The sequence below is a fragment of the Oncorhynchus clarkii genome, chromosome 7, assembly GCF_045791955.1.
Source record: "Oncorhynchus clarkii lewisi isolate Uvic-CL-2024 chromosome 7, UVic_Ocla_1.0, whole genome shotgun sequence".
Taxonomy (NCBI): Eukaryota; Metazoa; Chordata; class Actinopteri; order Salmoniformes; family Salmonidae; genus Oncorhynchus; species Oncorhynchus clarkii.
In genome coordinates this window covers 75,345,989-75,368,809 of record NC_092153.1, presented here as the reverse complement: position 1 = coordinate 75,368,809, position 22,821 = coordinate 75,345,989, and the positions used below count along the sequence as shown (strand labels likewise).

The following is a 22,821-nucleotide window of genomic DNA, read 5'->3' as shown; positions in this document are numbered from 1 at the left end:
AGCCTCAATTCGTTGAGGCATAGACTCTACAAGGTGTCAAAAGCGATCTACAGGGATGCTGGCCCATGTTGACTCCAATGCTTCTCAGTTAGCTGCATATCCTTTGGGTGGTGGGCCATTCTTGATAAACACAGGAAATGGTTGAGTGTGACAAACTGGTGCGCCTGGCACATATTACCATATCCCGTTCAAAGGCACTTCAATCTTTTGTCTTGCCCATTGACCCTCTGAATGGCACACAATCCATGTCTCAATAGTCTCAAGGCTTAAAAATCCTTCTTTAACCTCTCTGATTGAAGTGGATTTAACAAGTGACATCAATAAGGGATCATAGCTTTCACCTGGTCAGTCTTTCATCGAAAGAGCAAGTGTTCCTAATGATTTGTACACTCAGTGAATATTATTATTTAATCAGTAGCATATTTGGTCACCTACATAGGAGGTGCACTTCTGTGTGTCTTTGACCCCTGATTGTAGTGCAGGAATTCATTAATATATCTTTGAGGGTCACATGGGCAGCACGTCAACCATGACTGAAAGGACTCATTCTATTAGCAAAGTAAGCCCATTCACATGCTTGAGTTAAAAGTCAAGAGCCGCCCTCGAATTCCAGCTGAGGCGAGAGCCGCCCTCTAATTCCAGCTGAGGCGAGAGCCGCCCTCTAATTCCAGCTGAGGCGAGAGCCGCCCTCTAATTCCAGCTGAGGCGAGAGCCGCCCTCTAATTCCAGCTGAGGCGAGAGCCGCCCTCTAATTCCAGCTGAGGCGAGAGCCGCCCTCTAATTCCAGCTGAGGCGAGAGCCGCCCTCTAATTCCAGCTGAGGCGAGAGCCGCCCTCTAATTCCAGCTGAGGCGAGAGCCGCCCTCTAATTCCAGCTGAGGCGAGAGCCGCCCTCTAATTCCAGCTGAGGCGAGAGCCGCCCTCTAATTCCAGCTGAGGCGAGAGCCGCCCTCTAATTCCAGCTGAGGCGAGAGCCGCCCTCTAATTCCAGCTGAGGCGAGAGCCGCCCTCTAATTCCAGCTGAGGCGAGAGCCGCCCTCTAATTCCAGCTGAGGCGAGAGCCGCCCTCTAATTCCAGCTGAGGCGAGAGCCGCCCTCTAATTCCAGCTGAGGCGAGAGCCGCCCTCTAATTCCAGCTGAGGCGAGAGCCGCCCTCTAATTCCAGCTGAGGCGAGAGCCGCCCTCTAATTCCAGCTGAGGCGAGAGCCGCCCTCTAATTCCAGCTGAGGCGAGAGCCGCCCTCTAATTCCAGCTGAGGCGAGAGCCGCCCTCTAATTCCAGCTGAGGCGAGAGCCGCCCTCTAATTCCAGCTGAGGCGAGAGCCGCCCTCTAATTCCAGCTGAGGCGAGAGCCGCCCTCTAATTCCAGCTGAGGCGAGAGCCGCCCTCTAATTCCAGCTGAGGCGAGAGCCGCCCTCTAATTCCAGCTGAGGCGAGAGCCGCCCTCTAATTCCAGCTGAGGCGAGAGCCGCCCTCTAATTCCAGCTGAGGCGAGAGCCGCCCTCTAATTCCAGCTGAGGCGAGAGCCGCCCTCTAATTCCAGCTGAGGCGAGAGCCGCCCTCTAATTCCAGCTGAGGCGAGAGCCGCCCTCTAATTCCAGCTGAGGCGAGAGCCGCCCTCTAATTCCAGCTGAGGCGAGAGCCGCCCTCTAATTCCAGCTGAGGCGAGAGCCGCCCTCTAATTCCAGCTGAGGCGAGAGCCGCCCTCTAATTCCAGCTGAGGCGAGAGCCGCCCTCTAATTCCAGCTGAGGCGAGAGCCGCCCTCTAATTCCAGCTGAGGCGAGAGCCGCCCTCTAATTCCAGCTGAGGCGAGAGCCGCCCTCTAATTCCAGCTGAGGCGAGAGCCGCCCTCTAATTCCAGCTGAGGCGAGAGCCGCCCTCTAATTCCAGCTGAGGCGAGAGCCGCCCTCTAATTCCAGCTGAGGCGAGAGCCGCCCTCTAATTCCAGCTGAGGCGAGAGCCGCCCTCTAATTCCAGCTGAGGCGAGAGCCGCCCTCTAATTCCAGCTGAGGCGAGAGCCGCCTCTAATTCCAGCTGAGGCGAGAGCTGTCTCACAAAGAATACCAGACATGAAGTAGTGGATTAGAGCAGGAGTGTTAAACTCTTCCATGGAGGGCAGAGTGTACTGGTTGTTGTTAGTTATTTTCAATGCGTGTCCAATTAAGACCTAGGTGAAAGGAGTTCTTAACTTTAGAAAACTTTGATCAAATGCACATCCTTAAAGAAACGTAGGTGCTGGGCTAAGGAAGTACTGCAAAAAAAAACAGGTTGAGGACCTGGTGAAGATCGAAACGTTGTCAATAAACTGCTTACTGGGAGCTGTACTGCGGCTACCCTCTGCTCCAGCCTCTACAACCTAGTGTGTGTTATATATATATATATATATTTTTTTAAATATATATTTAAGCAACAAGACCCGAGGGGGTGTGGTATATGGCCAACATACCACGGCTAAGGGCTGTTCTTAAGCACGACGCAACGCAGAGTGCCCATACACAGCCCTTAGCCGTGGTATATTAGCCATATACCACAAACCCCTGAGGTGCCTTACTGCTATTATAAACTGGTTACCAACATAATTAGAGCAGGAAAAACAAATGGTTGTGTCATACCCTGGGTATACCACAGCTGTCAGTCAATCAGCATTCATGGTTCAAACCACCCAGTTTATAAATATATATTTATATCAGAGGGATTGGGAAAAAAGCAGAAGACTCATTTCTACCTAGTATGGATTAATAAAGTATACCTTATCTACCTGTATCTTAAAGGTGATAATTGGGAGCAAATTCAGTGCGCGGAACACTTGTGGAATATTCTATTCAAGTGAGAGAGACTGTCATTTCTTCAAACAATTATCTTTAAACAATATCGATTAATTATTGCAATAATGAAACCAGTCAGCCCAACAGCTGAGCAACCTAACTGAAAATGAAAAAAACTGATACTAAATAGGACCGAAAAATGCTTAGTCCGACTGGTTCCATCTCCCACAAGCCACCTTGGTTATCTACACAGGATGGTGTTTTACCCCCAACCCGGCTTATTTTCCCAGATGCCAGGAAGAAGAGACAATGAGGCATTGTTCTAAACTCTTTCCAGGCTCTCTATCGCGGGTCACACACACACACACACACACGTCATCTTGTCTATGGAACGCCCGCATTTAGGTTATCATCACCATCTCTAGCAGACTAACTGCAGGAAGATAGAGTTGAAAGCATATCTTTACAGAAACACAGAATTAAACAGAACAGAAATGTCTTCCTATTAATATCAAACAAACATGTGAATGTTTATATCACACACTTGTTTTACCTATATTCAGTTAGCAGCCACTGCTAAATCACCGCTGCTATTTCTTCAACTTCCTTCAAATTGAAATAACAAAATTGCACTATCCCTTTAAGATTAGAGTTATAGTACAATATACACAAAAGTATGTGGACATCCCATCAAATTAGCAGATTAAGCTATTTCAGCCACACCTATTGCTGGCAGGTGTATACAATCGAGCACAGTCCTGCAATCTCCATAGACAAACATTGGCAGTAGAATGGCTTCGCTGAAGAGCTCAGTGACTTTCAAAGTGGCACCGTCATAGGATGCCACGTTTCCAACAAGACAGTTCTTCAAATTTCTGCCCTGCTAGAGCTGCCCTGGTCAACTGTAAGTGCTGTTATTATGAATTGGAAATGTCTAGGAGCAACAACGGCACAGCCCGAAGTGGTAGGCTACACAAACTCACAGAATGGGACCGTCGAGTGCTGAAGGGCGGAAAAATAGTCTGTCCTCGGTTGCAAAACTTACTACAGAGTTCCAAACTTCCTCTGGAAACAACGTCAGCACAATAACTGTTTGTCAGCAGCTTCATGAAATGGGTTTCCATGGCTGAGCAGCCACACACAAGCCTAAGATCACCAATGCACAATGCCAAGCGTCAGCTGGAGTGGTGTAAAGCGCGCCACCATTGGACTCTGGAGCAGTGGAAACCCACTCCATATCAATGACCATGATTTTGGAATGAGATGTTCAACGAGTAAGTGTCCACATACTTTTGGTCATGTAGTGTATAGTAAGAAGTGGTGTGAATGAGAGCCACCCCTTGCTCCTCATCTCCCTACAGTGCAGTGGCCCACATCAGTTATATTTCAGAGGACTATTTGTAAATATGACAACCACTTACTGCAAAGCTCTTGTATATGTTGTTATACACTTTTCCGCTATCAAAAAGTCACAGAGATTTCATATAATGACATTTAATACTACCTGCTCCGGCCTCATCAGGAGAAGAGAATGAACTCACGTTTCATATCATTGGACTTGAGGGTTTCACTCATGTCCAATGTGGCCACGCCCAATAGGAAGTCGGCCTTCAGCGTCTGATGACTCCATACCCGGAAAATGAGCTTACTGAAAGGTGTGACAATTCTGTGTAGAGGGTGGAAAACATTTGTTTACGGTTTCACTACTGTACTTAGTAGGCTATACAACAATAGACCAGGAGACGACATGCAATTCTTGGTGACAGTGTAATTGTTTAGCCCTATGTGGTTAACTCATTCCTTTATAATAAACAATAACGAGATCACCGTGGGCCAGTTTCCCAGATACGGATTACACCTACGGACTAAGAAGCACTTCCATGGAGAATCTCTTAACGTATTAGTCCAAGACTATGAAAGAGAAATGCACTATAGGCCTATATGCTAAATAAATATACATGCGAATATAAATTTGTCAGAGGAAGGCGGTGTCAGAGGTAGGCCTTAAAAATGGTCAAAAACTCCAGCCAGCCAAGTCAAAGTGTGTTCTCTCTGCTACCGCACGGCAAGAAGTCCCAGAGCGCCAAGTTGGGACCTGAACAGCTTCTACCCCCAAGCCTTAAGACTGCTGAACAGTTCATCAAAATGTCTACCCGGACTATCTGCATTGACCTCCGGAATTGTGTTATATGTATATATTATTTTACATTGACATTCTTGCACTGGCTCTATAAACACACCCACTGGACCCTACCCACACACACTACATAAACTCACACATAAAGACAAGCATATTGACACCACACACACACACACACGACAGTTTATATGTATCCCATTGCCTTGTCACTTTATCCCTACCTACATGTACATATTACCTCAACGACCTTGTACCCCTGCACAGTGACTCGGTTACTGGTACTCCTTGTATATAGCCTCATTACTGTTATTTTATTATGTTAATACTTCCATTTTGTTAGCTATTCTCTTTTTACTACATTGTTGGGAAAGGGCTCATAATTAAGCATTTCACGGTCAAGTCCACACCTGTTGTATTCGGCGCAAGTGACAAATAACATTTGACTTGAAATGCAAATAGGTATTAAAGTAGCTACTTACACTGTGAGTGACTGCTTCCATTTGGGGGTGTGGGTGTTGTTGCATTTCTCCGTCTTCTTCGACTGGTCGTCCACAGCCACCTCCACGTACGGACTGGGGCCAAACCAGTTCTTTTTGTTCTCCTTCAGTTTGGCCGACAGAACTGCATGCCATAAAATACACAAATCATGTCATGGTAAGAGATTCTAGTTAACACTGTTATAAGTCACGGAAGTTAGCCATAGAAATAAACCACAGAACGGAAATGTGAGATCCATGTTCACATTGCCTCATTGACCCACCACTGTAGCCTAAGCACTACCTCTGTTTAGAACTATTCTTTAGCCTAGTTGGTTTACTGTACATCCTACTATGTTTGTTATTGATATATATTTCAACCACTGAAAAAAATAAGAAAATAAAGTTATTCTATTCCATCTATTCCATTCATACTCTATAAATACTTGATAAATTCACAGTCTGTACCATCAGCTAGGCCTATGGAGAACAAGCACCCGCCAGTCCCATTAAAAAGCGCATTCTACAGCTTCGGGTGTCAGTGGCTTATTATTTAATTTAGGATTATTAGTAGAATCCCGATTATCTGAAGCCATGATGACAGCTTCTTCCTGAGGTCCGCCACATAATGAAAAAGACAAAATAGTAAGGTCAAAACTCACCAGTGACTTGAAGTTGTGCCTTCATAGTTCAGCCATTAACACTGCAGCATGCTTTGGCTATGACATGAACTGCAAAGAAAGAAAACGTGACATCACATGTAAACATTAAGAGACAAGAAACACGGCTATAGTGCAGGTGTCCTGGTTTACATAAGGGTTTATCTATAGTACAAGTTTCCTGGTTTACATCCTACTGTACCCAATGGAATGTTTAAACAGACTCCTGCACTTATGCCTAGAACACTATAACAAACCCATGGAGACTTAAGCAAAACAAGGAAGTAAAATGCTATCGGGCTGGATCACCGCCTGGTACGGCAACTGCTCCGCCCACAACCGTAAGGCTCTCCAGAGGGTAGTGAGGTCTGCACAACGCATCACCGGGTGCAAACTACCTGCCCTCCAGGACACCTACACCACCCGATGTCACAGGAAGGTCATAAAGACCATCAAGGATAACAACCACCCGAGCCACTGCCTGTTCACCCCGCTATCATCCAGAAGGCGAGGTCAGTACAGGTGCATCAAAGCAGGGACCGAGAGACTGAAAAACAGCTTCTATCTCAAGGCCATCAGACTGTTAAACAGCCACCACCAACATTGAGTGGCTGCTGCCAACACACTGATTCAACTCCAGCCACTTTAATAATGGGAATTGATGGGAATTGATGTAAAATATATCACTGGTCACTTTAAACAATGCTACTTAATATTATGTTTACATACCCTACATTATTCATCTCATATGTATTTGTATATACTGTACTCTATATCATCTACTGCATCTTTATGTAATGTATCACTAGCTACTTTAAACTATGCCACTTTGTTTACATTACTCCTCTCATATGTATATACTGTACTCGATACCATCTACTGCATCTTGCCTATGCCGTTCTGTACCATCACTCATTCATATCTTTATGTACATAATCTTTATCCCTTTACACTTGTGTGTATAAGGTAGTAGTTTTGGAATTGTTAGGTTAGATTACTCGTTGGTTATTACTGCATTGTCGGAACTAGAAGCACAAGCATTTCACTACACTCGCATTAACATCTACTAACCATGTGTATGTGACAAATACATTTGATTTGATTTGAAATGCATGCGCATGCAACTTTCTAATGCAATTGTCAGATTTAGCCTAAAGTAGCCTTGCCATCGAGGGTTGGCCAGTTTGGTCATCTGCACGGCGTAACCATGTAAAAGACAGTGTAAACTTGCAATCTGCTAACTGTGTCAACAAGTTAATTCATGTCTAATAATATAGCATGGGTACTGTCCACACCACTGAAACAAGAAACAATCATTGCAAAGTAAAAAAACAAACAATTATTTTACCAAGCCAGTTGAGAACAAGTTCTCATTTACAACTGCGACCTGGCCAAGATAAAGCAAAGCAGTGCGACAAAACAACACAGAGTAACACAAACAAATGTACAGTCAATAACACAATAGAAAAATCTATGTACAGTGTGTGCAAATGTAGAAGAGTAGGGAGGTAAGGCAATAAATAGGCCATAGAGGCAAAATAATTACAATTTAGCATTTACACTGGAGTGATAGACATGCAGATGATGTGCAAGTAGAGATACTGGGGTGCAAAAGAGCAAGATGATAAGTAATAATGTGGGGATGAGGTAGTTGGGTGTGCCATTTACACATTGGCTGTGTAGAGGTACAGTATAACATAATTATACTGGTGCATAGAGTTGTATGGTTTGTTTAACTTTGCAATCATTCGTTTTTGATTGGCATACATTTTAAAGTAAAAAAATCTGAGTCTGCATCTGTTACAATGGAATTGCCCTAAAGCAGGTTGGAGCAGTCTAAAAAAATCCTATATCTGCTAATCATCAATGCAGTGATCGCGAATTGAAAATAATGTAGGAAAACAATGACAAATGTATAGGATATTGCAATATAACCCAAATGCTTTAGACTAAATGTTAATATCTGTTTGATAACATGTTTGGAATGACAATGGGTCCCACAGGGACCAGAACAAGATTGTCTCAAAATAGGGCTGTCCCCTCACCTCATTTATTTACTAGCTACTGTAACCTGCTTAATTGCTTGATTCAAGGCAAATGACTCTTCCCTTGGTTTCTTAACTACCCCACAACCACAGTCAATTAAGTCAAGCTCAGAAGCTACCATAAATTCCATAACTGCAAACAGTAAATCTGACATTACATAAATCAGCTAGCTACTGCTCTTATAAACTCAAATGCTGACTAGTAAATTTGCTAGGTATTGTTTGTTTTAGGGAATAGGTAGCTAGCTTGCTAGCTAATCCAAGTTTTTGTGCAAGGTCTAATATGGTTGTATTTTGCTAGCTAGCTAATGTTAGCTATCTACGTTAAGTAGTAAAAGTATTTTAGCTACCTAGCTGCCCTGTACGTAGCTAGCTATTCTTTCAATACTTTCAAAAATCATAAACGGTAGCTAACACAATTTATAAATTACTTCTACGTGGAAAGGGAGCGACATAAAAGGGAAATGGCAAGAGAAAATTGACAGGGAAGATTTCAATAACAATCCCAGGACCCTGAAAGGAGGCCAAACAACAAGCTAGTAACTTACCTAGCTAAATCCACATAGCAGCTAGCTATAACAACTCTGGTAGCCATCTAGCTGTTAGCTTCACAACATAAAACAATCACTAGTTAACTACACTCTTGATGTGCATAACTATGTTAATAATTAACTACTTGGTCAGTAGGATGTGTCGTGAAGGTTTGCACAGGTTTGCTCGCTTTGAATATCGATGTCACTTAGGGTAGCTAACGTTAGCTAGCTCATCTATCTAACCATCTACGGATATCTTTGAAAATCGACAATTCCTCCATATAAAACGATTGGATTACATCTTACCCATATCAGAGGGCAGCAAATGTTTCTGTAAATGTCCTTCTTACGCCGACCAAGGAATATGGATGGTAAACAACGTCTCAGAAAAACTACAAAAGCTGTATGACAAGTACCACTCGGTCTGAATTTCTTCCTGACCGTGTCATGTGACTAACGACAGAAGTGGTAAACCCATATTCGTCACGGTTGCTATAAAACGGAAGGTTCCGTTTAGAACGTTTTCTCATCACCAAATATGGTACTGAGAGGAAGTCTTGTCGCGAGTACTGATAAACTGAGGATGGAACTAGGTGATACTGGGCCAACATTCTGCTAATTTTCTCATCTATGAAACATCTGATCTCAATGCACAGTGCACTACGTTTTATAGACATGACACTTTGCCAAAGTTTAAAACAATTGCGTTGTTTGGAGTGCAACGTCGAATTGAGTTTCTGCACATGCGAACTTCACAGATAATGATAATGTGCAAATACATAATTCAACGAGCCAATGGGATCTCGCTAGCTTGTGCTTGGCCTGTTTTCCCCACAATGCTTAATTTGCTTCCACTGTAAACGACACAGGTTAACTATCTTGGGTCAGTTATAAATATCTTTGACGTAGTAGGCCAAGTATATAGACAGGAATAGTAATGGCGTCTTTTTGTAGGCACTTACTCCGCTGGACAATGCCCATGAATAAAATTAATGGTGTTTTTGTCATGTTTTTAGATAAACGCCGAAAATAAGGTATGTGGTAAACACAGGCTTATGAGAGCTTATACGTTTTGTTCTATGAGATTATCTTCATCAGCTAACTACACTTTCAGAATTTGTAAGATGTTTTTGTAATAATAAAAACAAACGATAAAGCCTTCATAATTCATAAAGGTAATGTTAACTGACTGCTATTATCTCATAGAACAAAAACGTATAAGATCTCCTAAGCCTGTGTTCACCTCAGACCTTATTTTCGGCGTTAATTCCAAACTCCTATGGTCATTTATTTCAGGGTTTTAGGAGTACAAGCTGGCCTGCTCTATTGCATTTTATGTAAGGGGCCGTTCGACATCGCAGCCGACTTTAAAGGAGAGTTGGGACTGAATGATCTACAGATCTTGCACCCTAAATAACTATACAATATTTTTGTCGATTAGTCAGTCACAATTTACCCATGATACATCAAGGTTGTGATGCTCTCGAGCACCAATCATTTCAAGAAATGTGAGATTCTCTCCCAAAATATAAATACCCAAAAATATTTTGATACATTGAAACAAAATGTTGTGGGAGATTTTAAAAAGTGTGTGAGTGAGTGACAGGGCACAGACCATAGTTTTAGTTAGTGTTTCCCCTGGGACTAGGGGTGAACATGTAAAATGTATAAAATAGCTTTTGTCACCAAAAGTCCAGTGCCGAGTTTGTGAAGTGTTTGCTGTGCAAGTGTATTTGTGTGAGAGCAACCATTTTAAGGGCTGTCTTGAAGATAATTGTTTGGTGATCAATTGTACTAAGAATGTAGGCTATGTGTTGAGCTTAATCACCAATGTTACTTTATTAAAGTTTAACAGTATTCACTGTTATCTATATTAAACACTTTTTTCTCTTTTATCTCCCCATTGTTATGTAGCTACCTTTAACCTAACACCTAGTGACCTTGTCAAGAGGTTCGGACCTCTTGGTGTAGCAGTTGAGGTGTTGGCTAGAAAGTTACTTGACCTGGGTTTGAGTCCAGGTTGGGGCTACCCCCTGAATTCATTACATTTTTTTACTTTGGCCAAGTGTAACATCTGCAAAACTTTCTCCACTTTGTTTGTAACATATTTTAGTTTTGGGTAACAGAAAACTGTATTGAGATTAAGGTTGCTGGATCAAATCTGTCGTTCTGCCCCTGAGCAAGGCAGTTAACCCACTGTTTCCTAGTAGGCTGTCATTGTATATAATAATTTTTTCATAACTGATTTACATAGTTAAATAATGGTAAAACAAATAATTAATCAAAGAGAACATTTGCATAATGTTGACCAAAATCCTTCTCGCTCCATTTTATACTCTCGGCCATCGGGCTTCCTCTTATCACCAAATTTGGTAGTGAGTGGAAATGTCAACCGGATGCTTACATTTTTACGTCCGGTGAAATATCTGGCTCATTGTTCAGTGGGCATAGTCTATCATCACCAGCAGATGGCAATGTCAGGCACAATACATTGCTGATACACCTTTATAAGGGGAAGTGAAATAAATGTACATGCATTCCCTTCATTTTCAAGAAAATCTGTGTTTTGAGGTGAAATATGCAATTCATATTTAAATAAATGTAACCTATATGTAGAAGTAGTCCTAATTGTAATCCCATCCAACATCTGCATTGTAGGTTTATCAATTGTATTCTCTAATTTAGTTTGATATCGCCTGATTCTACTATTTTATAAGATGTATCTTGTAAAATGATGTTAATGCGCCACTTGGTATTTTTTCCTTCTCTTGCCTAGGAGGGATGCTCAACGAAGACACTGACCAATCAGCTCTCGAGAAGGTGGGTTACCTACCGCAGAAAGTTGCAGAGCGACATCACTGTTGGAGCACGGTTGGTTCGGTTTGACAGCACAGGGCGACACTTTTGAACCCCCCCCCCCCCCCCCCAAAAAAACGGCATTTTCGAGCTATTAAAAGAAGCAGGTGTGTACAAGTTGGCTATACAACATCTTCCAAAATATTCAGAGATGTTGGCGTGCACGGAGATGATCACCATGTGCCTTCAGTCGGCAAAACAGAAGCACCTTCGCGCTCAGCAGCAGCCACTGCGTAGCCACGTTAATGGACTTCCAATTTTCAAAGATGTAAGTAATCTCGTCTTCGCGCTGATTGTTTCTGATAGCAGTGCGCGGATCTATCAAGAAATTGAAATTATTTATTTACCTTTGAATGGTGTATATTCATTTAGGCTACAAGCATCTATATTTAGGAAGAAGGTAGCTAAATATGTATAGTTGCTCATTTCACATACACAATACAGAGCAATATTGTAAGCATGCATAACAACTATTGGGAATAATTTAACTGTGTGTGTGTGTGTGTGTGTGTGTGTGTGTGTGTGTGTGTGTGAGAGAGAGAGAGAGACTGTGTGTTTGAGGGATATAGGGGGAGGTACAGCTGCTGCCTCTGCATGATAAATTAAGCCTTCTCAGCTGGAGTGATTTTGGGACTGCTGTGGGGACCCCCCCCCCCCCCCCCTTCCCCCGAACACACACACACACACCCTGTGGTAGGACAGAAAAGACTTGAGGCCAGTGTGTACAGTACAGTACTTTGCTGCAGAGATACTAGTGGTACGCGGGTCAGCTGTTTGTTCAGGCACCCGCACCTGCATTTGCTAATAACCCATCCGCAACCCCCGACTATATGTGATAAAGGGAAAACCTGAGGCCCACCCCAGACCCTAAACCGCTAATATAGAAAATCAGCTGAAGGCTACAGTCAGAGACAATTTTTTGACGGGGGGGGGGGGGGGGTGCAGGATTTTGTGTTGTTGCCTGATTTAGATGTGTTTCTGCTTATACTGTAATTTCCAACATTTTGGTAAGCTATTTGTTAGTCAACTTGTCTATAATTATATACTTGCAGCTTCGCTTCTGTCAATATATGTTGCCCTAGAACAGCATTTCCCAAACTCGGGTCCTGACCTAGAATACTAAATAAACCCTTGCTCAACAGAATAATGTCATAAATTGATAGAACGAATGCTTCAATCAAAGGTGCTTCTTTAGGAACCGGGGATAAAAAACTGGAAATGTTCAACAGACATCAGTTTGACCCGGTTGTAAGGAAATAAAAAGCTGTGAAAACGACCCAACGTGTTTCTAAGCTTTCAGTTGGGCTTGGGTGCATATTTTATGTGGTTGAAATACTATCAGTTTTTATGATGCTGATAAAACCACCTCTACAGTCGGTCTCTAACTGCACATTCACATTCTCTCAAGATACTGAAAGAAATAAATCATATTTCTCCACTCCTGTTCCTGTGTCAAAATGTTGCCTACATTTGGTGTAGGCCTATCATTTCACTGCAATAACTGCTTAATTCTGCAGGAGTTAATATTAAGGCTATGTGAGAGGTTATAGGACTACATTTGGTGTCCAGATTTCAGTTTCCATTTAACCCATCTGAACAGTAGGCTACAGTTCCCTGACGTGCCATGGGCCTATTTGAACTCCTCTTCTTGTGACTGTCAAATTTGCACCTCGCAATCGTCACACAACAAAGCCGGCACTGCTATCATCCTCTTTTACCCCTTCGCCAAAACTCCCAAATCTTAGGCTACTTTTCTGTCCCTACCTACACTTAACTCTCCATTTTGCAGCTTTTCTCTTATTGAATTAATCTCTGACATTGTCCTTTTTGCCTCCATGGATCGATCAACCCACCCTCCACCCACCCTTCATCCACACAGTATTTCATGACCCTAAACCCACCCGCGCTGCGGATATAACCGCGGGGACTGCGGGTTATGAGTCAACCCACCCATCACTACCAGTGTGTACTGTACAGTGCGTTGCTACAGAAACCTGCAAGCTAACCCAATTCTCAAGTCCCTACCCATCACACCCAGGTTGGTTGTCATTAGTGATGGGGGGGAAAATCGACAGTTACACATCAGGATATACAATCTACACACAATACCTCATAATGACAAAGCAAAAACAGGACTTTAGAATTTTTTTACAAATGTATTAAAAATAAAAACTGATATCACATAAGAATTCAGACCCTTTACTCAGTATATTGTTGAAGCACCTTTGGCAGCGATTACAGCTTTAAGACTTCTTCGGAATGAGGCTACAAGTTTGGTACACCTGTATTTGGGGAGTTTCTTCCATTCTTCTCTGCAGATCCTATCAAGCTCTGTCAAGTTGGATGGGGAGCGTCACTGCACAGAAATGTTCAGGTCTCTCGATCGATCGGGTTCAAGTCCGGGCTCTGGCTGGGCCACTCAAGGACATTCAGAGACTTGTCACGAAGTCACTCCTGCGTTGTCTTGGCTGTGTGCTTAGGATCGTTGTCCTGTTGGAAAGTGAACCTTCGCCCCCAGTCTGAGGTCTTGAGCACTCTGGAGGAGGTTTTCATCAAGGATCTCTCTGCACTTTGCTCCTTTCATCTTTCCCTCGATCCTGACTAGTTTCCCAGCCCATGCCGCTGAAAAACATCCCCACAGCATAATTCTGCCACCACCATGCTTCACTGTAGGGATGGTGCCAGGTTTCCTCCAGATGTGATGCTTGGCATTCTGACCAAAGAGTTCAATCTTGGTTTCATCAGACCAGAGAATATTGTTTCTCATGCTCGTGAGAGTCCTTTAGGTGCCGTTTGTAAAACTCCAAGCAGGCTGTCATGTGCCTTTTACTGAGGAGTTGCTTCCGTCTGGCCACTCTACAATAAAGGCCTGATTGGTGGAGTGCTGCAGAGATGGTTGTCCTTCTGGAAGGTTCTCACATCTCCACAGACGAACTCCGGAGCTCTGTCAGAGTGACCATCAGGTTCTTGGTCACCTCTTTGACCAAGACCATTCCCCGATTGCTCAGTTTGGCTGGGCGGTCAGCTCTAGGAAGAGTCTTGGTGGTTCCAAACTTATTCCCTTTAAGAATGATGGAAGCCACTGTGTTCTTTCCAAATTAATTGAATTTACCACAGGTAGACTCCGATCAAGTTGTAGAAACATCTCAAGGATGATCAATGGAAACAGAGTGCTATGAGACTCGAAATTGAGCTCAGGTGCAAAGGGTCTGAATACTTATGTAAATAAAGGACAGTTGAAGTCAGAAGTTTACATACACCTTAGCCAAATACATTTAAACTCAGTTTTTCACAATTCCTGACATTTAATCCCAGTAAAAATCCCCTGTCTTATGTCAGTTAGGATCACCACTTTATTTTAAGAATGAGAAATGTCAGAATAATAGTAGCGAGAATGATTTAGTTCAGCTTTTATTTCTTTCATCACATTCCCAGTGGGTCAGAAGTTTACATACACTCAATTAGAATTTGGTAGCGTTGCCTTTAAATTGTTTAACTTGGGTCAAATGTTTCAGTTAGCCTTCCACAAGCTTCCCACAATACGTTGGGTGAATTTTGGTCCATTCCTCCTGACAGAGCTGGTGTAACTGAGTCAGGTTTGTAGGCCTCCTTGCTCACACATGCTTTTTCAGTTCTATGGGATTAAGGTCAGGGCTTTGTGATGGCCACTCCAATACCTTGACTTTGTTATCCTTAAGCCATTTTGCCACAACGTTGGAAGTATGCTTGGGGTCCATTTTTCCATTTGGAGGACCCATGTGCGATCAAGCTTTAACTTCCTGACTGATGTCTTGAGATGTTGCTTCAATATATCCACATAATTTTCCTGCCTCATGATGCCATCTATTTTGTGAAGTGCACCAGTCCCTCCTGTAGCAAAGCACCCCCACAACATGATGCTGCCACCCCCCGTGCTTCAAGGTTGGGATGGTGTTCTTCGGCTTGCAAGCATCCCCATTTTTCTTCCAAACATGACAATGGTCAATATGGCCAAACAGTTATTTTTTTGTTTCATCAGACCAGAGGACATTTGTCCAAAAAGTAAAAGCTTTGTCCCCATGTGCAGTTGCAAACCGTAGTCTGGCTTTTTTATGGCGGTTTTGGAGCAGTGGCTTCTTCCTTGCTGAGCGGCCTTTCAGTTTATGTCGATTTTTGGACTTGTTTTACTGTGGATATAGATACTTTTTTACCTGTTTCCTCCAGCATCTTCACAAGGTCATTTGCTGCTGTTCTGGGATTGAGTTGTACTTTTCGCACCAAAGTACGTTCATCTCTAGGAAACAGGACACGTCTCCTTCCTGAGCGGTATGACAGCTGCGTGGTCCCATGGTGTTTATAGTTTATACTTGCGTACTATCGTTTGTACAGATGAACGTGGTACCTTCAGGCGTTTAGAAATTGCTCCCAAGGATGAACCAGACTTGTGGAGGTCTACGTTTTTTTTTTCTGAGGTCTTGGCTGATTTCCTTTGAGTTTGAAGGTAGGCCTTGTAATACATCCACAGGTACACCTTCAATTAACTCAAATTATGTAAATTAGCCTGTCAGAAGCTTCTAAAGCCATGACATCATTTTCTGGAATTTTCCAAGCTGTTTAAAGATACATTAAGTTGACTGTATATAAACTTCTGACCTACTGGAATTGTGATACAGTCAATTATAAGTGAAATAATCTGTCTGTAAACAATTGTTGGAAAAATGACTTGCCAAAACTATAGTTTGTTAACAAGAAATGTGTGGGGTGGTTGAAAAACAAGTTTTAATGACTCAAACCTAAGTGTATGTAAACTTCTGACTTCAACTGTATTTCAGTTTGACATTTTTTATAAATCTGTAGATATTTATAAAAAACAGTTTTTCGCTTTGCCATTATGGGGTATTGTGTGTAGATTGATGACAAATTTTATTTAATCAATTTTAGAATAAGGCTGTAACGTAACGAAATGTGCAAAAAGGGAAGGGGTCTGAATACTTTCCGAATGCACTGTATATATGTTGTTTTTGAAGGATCACTGCTTCCGTTGAGTGTCAACAACTCTGACAATCCCTTTGTACCTACTGTAGGCATGCACGAAAAGCTGTTTCAGGCAGAGCTTGATGCAATCAGAGATTTGAAGCAATTATGCAGAAGCTCCCTAGGAAGACTGCTAACATCCCAAAGTATCCCTTTAAATACTAACAAACTGAAGCATCATAGTGGTTTCTATTGTCTGACAATCATGCATCCCTTGTTGGTTTGATTGTGAAAAGCTGTTTCTGCAGAGCTTGACGCAAGCTGAGATTTGAAGCAATTATGGAAAAGCTCCCTTGAAAGACTTCTGTTGACATCGGCTTGTAGAGTAACCTTGAGTACTAACACACTGAAGCTCGTGGCTTCTATTGTGTCGGTTGTACTGCATTGTTGGTTGGATGTTGTTGTTGGTTTGTTGTTTTTTTGGTTGGTTGGTTTTATTTGTTTGTGTCATGATCATTACAGTGAGTCAGCATCTGTTCATTTGTGGATATCTCATTGATATACTGTAACACACTGACGTTCTGAGGTTTCTAACGTCTAGTTTTTATTGGATTCCTTGTTAGTTTCTTTGTTTCATCACAGTGAGTTGGGATCGGTTCATCGTGGATCATATCTTATTTATGTGACAGCAGCAATGCACTAACCTCAGGGAGAATAATACATGCAGATAGATAAAAATCTATTACCTTTGCCATCATCTCCTTGTTTAAATTGCAGCTCAGAAGATAGATTTATCGAGATGCGTGCACTCCTGAGTCCTACCTGACAATACATACAGATGAACTTAGTGAATGGGAAATAGATTTTCTATCACCCTCGAGAGATAAACAACCCAAACAGCGTGAGAGAATGTTTGGCTAATTAATTAGGTTGATACGTGGGTGAGCTGATATGAATATATTACAAGTCTAAATCGTTCTGAGATATTTTGCCCTTGGAAATGTGTCATCTTATATGGCATTAGAAAATGTTAGCCTGTAACGAAGCCAAGGTTTATAAGTGGCGAAGCGAGCTACAATATGAAGTATTACAGTAACAAGCTAAATCGTTTCAAGATATGCTGGCATATACTGTATTTTTCCCTTGGCAACATACAAAAGTCACAGTCTATGATAGCAATTGAAATTCATGGGAGTGTGAAGCTGTGCATAATGAAATTATTATTTGTTATCTGAACACAACGCTGCAGGCCAGACATAATCACGGTCTAAACTCCAATCTGAACACGACACTGCAGGCCAGACATAATCACGGTCTAAACTCCAATCTGAACACAGTAGGATACACTCTCAGATCTCAACTGCTTAAATTAAGCAGAAGTAGATGGAGAAGGATGACGCTTCAAAAGATTTCTCATCTGAAGGTTGATGTCTTCTTCATGACATATGAGACAGTGAAGGTGATTATCCTCAGTCACTTACGGTGAAGGAGATCATCCTCAAGTCACTTGGGCACCTATTTAGACTCTTTCAACCTGAGGTCTGACCTGATGCCGGTCTCCTCCTCCCAACCTGAGGCCGGTCTCCTTCTCCTTATAGAAAACTGTGTCAAAAGGACACACGGTTCTTACTGGCTTAACACCTGCTGACATGCCATCTGAAACAGAGACGCTCTGGGAAGCAAGGCTGACCTTTATCTGCACATTGTAAATGATGCATTATCCTCTGAGAACACTGGAGTAAAATACTGGGCCGTGCAACTTAGACAATCTCAGAGCTGTCTAGGAGCAAATGCCAAGTAGATCATGTTTAGACAGATAGGAGAATGTGTGCGGCCAGTTATATTTAATAGGCTTCCTTCATACATGTTCTTTCAATCCTGAGGTAGTAGACAGGAAAGCGCATTTCAGCTGACGACAATATACACGTGTTCCTTTCACTATCAAGTTTTCATTGAAGTGTAAAAAATATGTCTTCAGATCCCAATTCCTTGTGTCATCTTTCAATCAGACAAGCAAAATGAATAATGGGAATGTATTTAGATCATAGTAAACACGAGTACAACTTATCGGCCAGTCAAATCTAATCAAGCCAAATTTAATTTGTCAAATGCGCCGAATACAACAGGTGAACCAGGAAATGCTTACTTACAAGTCCTTAATAACTCTTAAAGATCTCCACAGAACGGTGTCCCAACTTCGGGATGGTTGAGCAAATGTGCGCTAATGTGATTAGTATGACGTTGTAACTAAGGAAGGAACAGTGATGCCGAAACGTTGGTAAATACCCATTAAATTGCTGGGAGATTATATTTGGTGTGTACGACTTCCTTTATTTTGATAGTTTATAGTTGTAAGTAACAAGAACATTTCCCAGGATATAGACAAATCTTCTGTGGGCAGAAAGCTTAGATTCTTGTTAATATAACTGCACTGTCCAATTTACAGTAGCTATTACAGTGAAAACATACCATGCTATTTTTTGAGGAGAGTGCACCATTATGTACTTGAAAATGTGTATATATAGACCAGTTAGTCATATTTGGGCAGACTTGATACAACATTTTGAACAGAAATGCAATGGTTCATTGGATCAGTCTAACACTTTGCACATATACTGCTGCCATCTAGTGGCCATAATATAAATTGCACCTAGAGTCCTAAGTCAGATAAATGGCCTTTCATTTGCATTTCAAAGATGATGGAACAAAAAAACATGCTTTTTTTCTTTGTATTATCTTTTACCAGATCCTAACCAGATACCTAATGTCTTATGTTTTCCTACATTAATTCCACATTTCCACAAACTTCAAAGTGTTTCCTTTCAAATGGTATCAAGAATATGCATTTTATGTGAAAATTGAAAAAAAGGCGTCCGATCCTTAAGAGGTTTTAACCAACAATGCAGGTTTAAGAAAATACTTAAAAGTAAAAAATCTCACATACCCGACGTAGCTGTTCTGTCCTGCCGATGCACGGAAAACCCTACCAACTTCCACGACGCTGTGAAACATAAGATATTACAGTTTTTATGTCCCGTTGGTAGGATAGTCTCGAACGGATCTCATCCACTTTATTTTTCAGTGATTGCATGTTGGCTAATAGAACGGATGGGTTATCCACTCGCTAACGAGTTCTCACAAAGCACCCGGATCTCAGCCCCCTGTATCTTTTGTCTTTTCATCATGCGAATGTCGCGGATTTGGGCCTGACATAGGAGAAACGGTATATCCTTCGCATCAGACTCATTAAAGAAAAAGTCTTTGTCTAGTTCGAGGTGAGTCATCGCTGTTTTGACATCCAGAACCTATTTTTGGTCATAAGAGATGGTAGCAGCAACATTATGTACAAAATAAGTTACAATGCGAAAAAACACACAAAATAGCACAATTGGTTTTGTAACGGTAGCCATCACCTCCAGCGCCAATATGATCAGACATCCGTCCAAAGTAGAACAAATGAGTGTTTGATTATTGTTCATACTATTTGACACGGTCAACTGGTATGGGGCTTTATACGTTACAAATAGACATTGACAGCAGGTGGCATAGTTGAAAATCCTGAGCTTGTTGACTTCTGAAAGGGGATAGTCCACAATGCATCTCAGAAGAGGTCCTAGGAATCCTATTAAAACCTGTTTTAATACTACGAAAACTCCCAGCTCAGAGTAGGTTTTAGGTTCATGCTAAGACACTGCTAAAACTCAAACTCTCAGCCAGATGTAAAATCAATTCATAAAAGTTTATCTTAGCTGGTAATCGCGACAATTTCAGGTAACGCAAAGAAAAGATAATTATGACGCTCATTGACATTGTTGCAAATTATGGGGAATAACCAATAGCGAGGAGGCTTTGCCAGCTTTGACCTCTACTGCACACTTCAGACAAACGCAGGGAATGTGACTGTACATCAAATGTTGCAATGGTAAAATGTTTGATCAAATTTTCACCTGATATGATCACTTTGCCTACTATTAATTATTGCCTAATTTTCACCTGACATGATCGCTTTGCCAAATTGTAATTAATGTGCCTAATATGTTGGCATGAATAACTTTTATTTTTAATTTTTTTTTTACCAATTCTGATGGTTGGAAAAAGTGGATATATTTTGAATACCATTATATCAACACACTCGTCACTCCCGTTTAAGAACTCTAAATCGCTTTGGCACAGGAAGCATCAAGTCACTTGCCAATAATGTTGCATTAAATGTTTGAAAGGTCTATCATTTTCATCGAAAACAATTAAAGTTAACATGAACCTCCAAATGCCTTCAATTGACCAATTTTTATAGGCATATCCAATTTAGGCTCTTTTTTATTTTTTTTACAACGTCATATTTTGCTCCAAATCAATAACTTGAAGTAGCATGATATAGGTTAATTAAGTAATTGAAAGAAAAATATGTGATTATTTAGTAGTAGCCCAGTAGCCCAGTGGTTATAAGCATGGCTATTTGGGCATATCATGTGAAATCAGGCCTCATGTGAAATCATTGTCAAAAGCGCAAGAGAAACTGTTGCATGTACAGATGTCGCATCTTAATTTGAGCCAGTTTGGAAATGTGAATTATTATGTGGATTATAGTTCATGGACATTTTTGTAGGGGTTGACACATTTGACACAAGTCGGAAATGTCAGAGTGGAAATTACAAACTTCAGAAGCCTTTTTAAACCTCAAATACACTACACGTTTTAAATGTCCTGCATTTCAGGAAAGTTCTCCTGCAACAGTGGCGCAGGAACCACTGACTTAAAAAAAATTATCAAGTCACTTGCTGTTAACTCTTAACTGGTTAGGACAGCTCACGAGGTGTTCTAAGTGTCTGTCGACAAGGTGTGACTATTATGCCTAAAATGGCTTCATGCATAGCTTTTATTTCTACCCATAGGAGTAGAATGTCTCTACTCTTAGCACTTGTCTACTCTGAGGCTCTTTGTGGACACAGCCCCTGATGTCTAAGGCCATTAGTCTTCACTTATCCCAAGTGATGGAGAAATCAGTTTGAGGATGAGCAATTGCTTGCCAAATGTAATAGATTGAGTTAGTTTTGATTTGTTCACAAGGTAATCCTATGAGTATGACTAAATGTCCAGACAAGTGGATGTACACCTTTCTCTGTATGCTTGTTTCCTTGTTATGGTACCTCATTCAAAAAGGATTGGAATAGCCTGCCTATGAAATGCTCTATGGGCATAAAAGATGACCAGAGCTCCTGGGAACTGTCTTTTTGATGAATTACCCTGATTTGAAATAGCTTTTAGAGAAAGCCTATTGTGACACTTTGTTAAAAGCTCTACCTAAAATGTTTCCCTTTTAATTTCAGATGTTCCGTCGTGCTGACAAGAATGGTGAGTATACAACAACTCTACTTGTCAAGTGATGATTCATTTTGTCTCATGTGAATTTGTCATTTTCTCATTCACCCTATTCCATTTCTAAAGTATCGTCCTCACACAGGATACCATTTATGGGGGAATATGCAGTTGTTGTTATGTTTTGTTCAATCAAAGAGCCAAATGACTCGCATGAAGGAAACAAGTGAGCCTCAAGTGAGGCTTTTCTCTCTTCACACTTCAGTGCGTCCCACTTTCCTCGCCCAATTAAAACCCTGGCAAGGAGGAGGAATATTGCTTTGACTGCAGAAAATGTGTCTTGGAAACAATGTAGGCTACAGTAGCTTACTATCAGACATTCTGTTGAGTTGGTACAGAAACCAATCAATTGGAATGGAAGTCTATTCTCATGATGGCATTTGAATAAAGGGTTGGATTTCATATGTAGAGCCAACTTCTCTCCATGATATACTGATTGGTGAACAATTACTGGTAATCCAATCAAAGCTAGTCCAATCACAGCTAATCCATTCATAACACAGGAGTGTTTCCTGGCCAGGTCACATGATCAGGGAAAAAACTTCTGGGCTCTATCTCAATTTGTCTTTCGACAATTCCTCACATCCTATCTCCTAACCTCCTTCTCAGCCATATGGAAAAGAAGGTTCAAGGTCCCCCCCTCAAACCTTCTTCAATATGTTTTGAAACTTGATCGTTTGGTCTGGGATGCTATTGAATATATTGATGCTGCAGTATTAACTGTAGTATATGGGCAATGAATATTGGTTAACCAGTCAAAAGTTTGGACAGTCAAAAGGCTTTTTCTTTATTTTTACTATTTTCTGCATTGTAGAATAATAGTGAAGACATCAAAACTATGAAATAACACATGGAATCATCTAGTAACCAAAAAAGTGTTAAACAAATCAAAATATATTTTATATTATACCTTGATGACAGCATTGGCATTTTTGGCATTCTCTCAACCAGCTTTTCCAACTGTCTTGAAGGAGTTCCCGCATATGCTGAGCACTTGTTGGATACATTTCCTTCACTCT

The 22,821-nt window shown here is 41.5% G+C and overlaps 2 protein-coding genes across 4 annotated transcripts in view; one reads left to right on the top strand and one right to left on the bottom strand.

Annotated features, from left to right (window-relative positions):
• LOC139413849 (E3 ubiquitin-protein ligase Itchy-like) overlaps positions 1-9,046 on the bottom strand; it is a 32,137-nt gene extending 23,091 nt beyond the window's left edge. For 2 of the 3 annotated variants that reach the window (XM_071161660.1, XM_071161662.1), the window contains exons 1-4: positions 8,924-9,046; positions 6,043-6,111; positions 5,384-5,525; positions 4,306-4,430 (exon numbers count right to left, since the gene is read on the bottom strand). In XM_071161660.1, the coding sequence (XP_071017761.1) occupies positions 4,306-4,430; positions 5,384-5,525; positions 6,043-6,067 (292 nt within the window). In that variant the 5' untranslated portion in view covers positions 6,068-6,111; positions 8,924-9,046. Of the gene's footprint in view, positions 1-4,305; positions 4,431-5,383; positions 5,526-6,042; positions 6,112-8,632; positions 8,722-8,923 lie in introns of those variants that run through there. The other variant, XM_071161661.1, reaches the window with a different exon arrangement.
• Positions 9,047-11,577: 2,531 nt separating this feature from the next.
• The window catches only part of LOC139414455 (N-terminal EF-hand calcium binding protein 3), a 45,862-nt gene continuing 34,618 nt past the window's right edge, over positions 11,578-22,821 (top strand). Inside the window, exons 1-2 of the mRNA XM_071162367.1 lie at positions 11,578-11,741; positions 21,754-21,778. Of these exons, the coding sequence (XP_071018468.1) occupies positions 11,625-11,741; positions 21,754-21,778 (142 nt within the window). The 5' untranslated portion in view covers positions 11,578-11,624. The remainder of the gene's footprint in view (positions 11,742-21,753; positions 21,779-22,821) is intronic.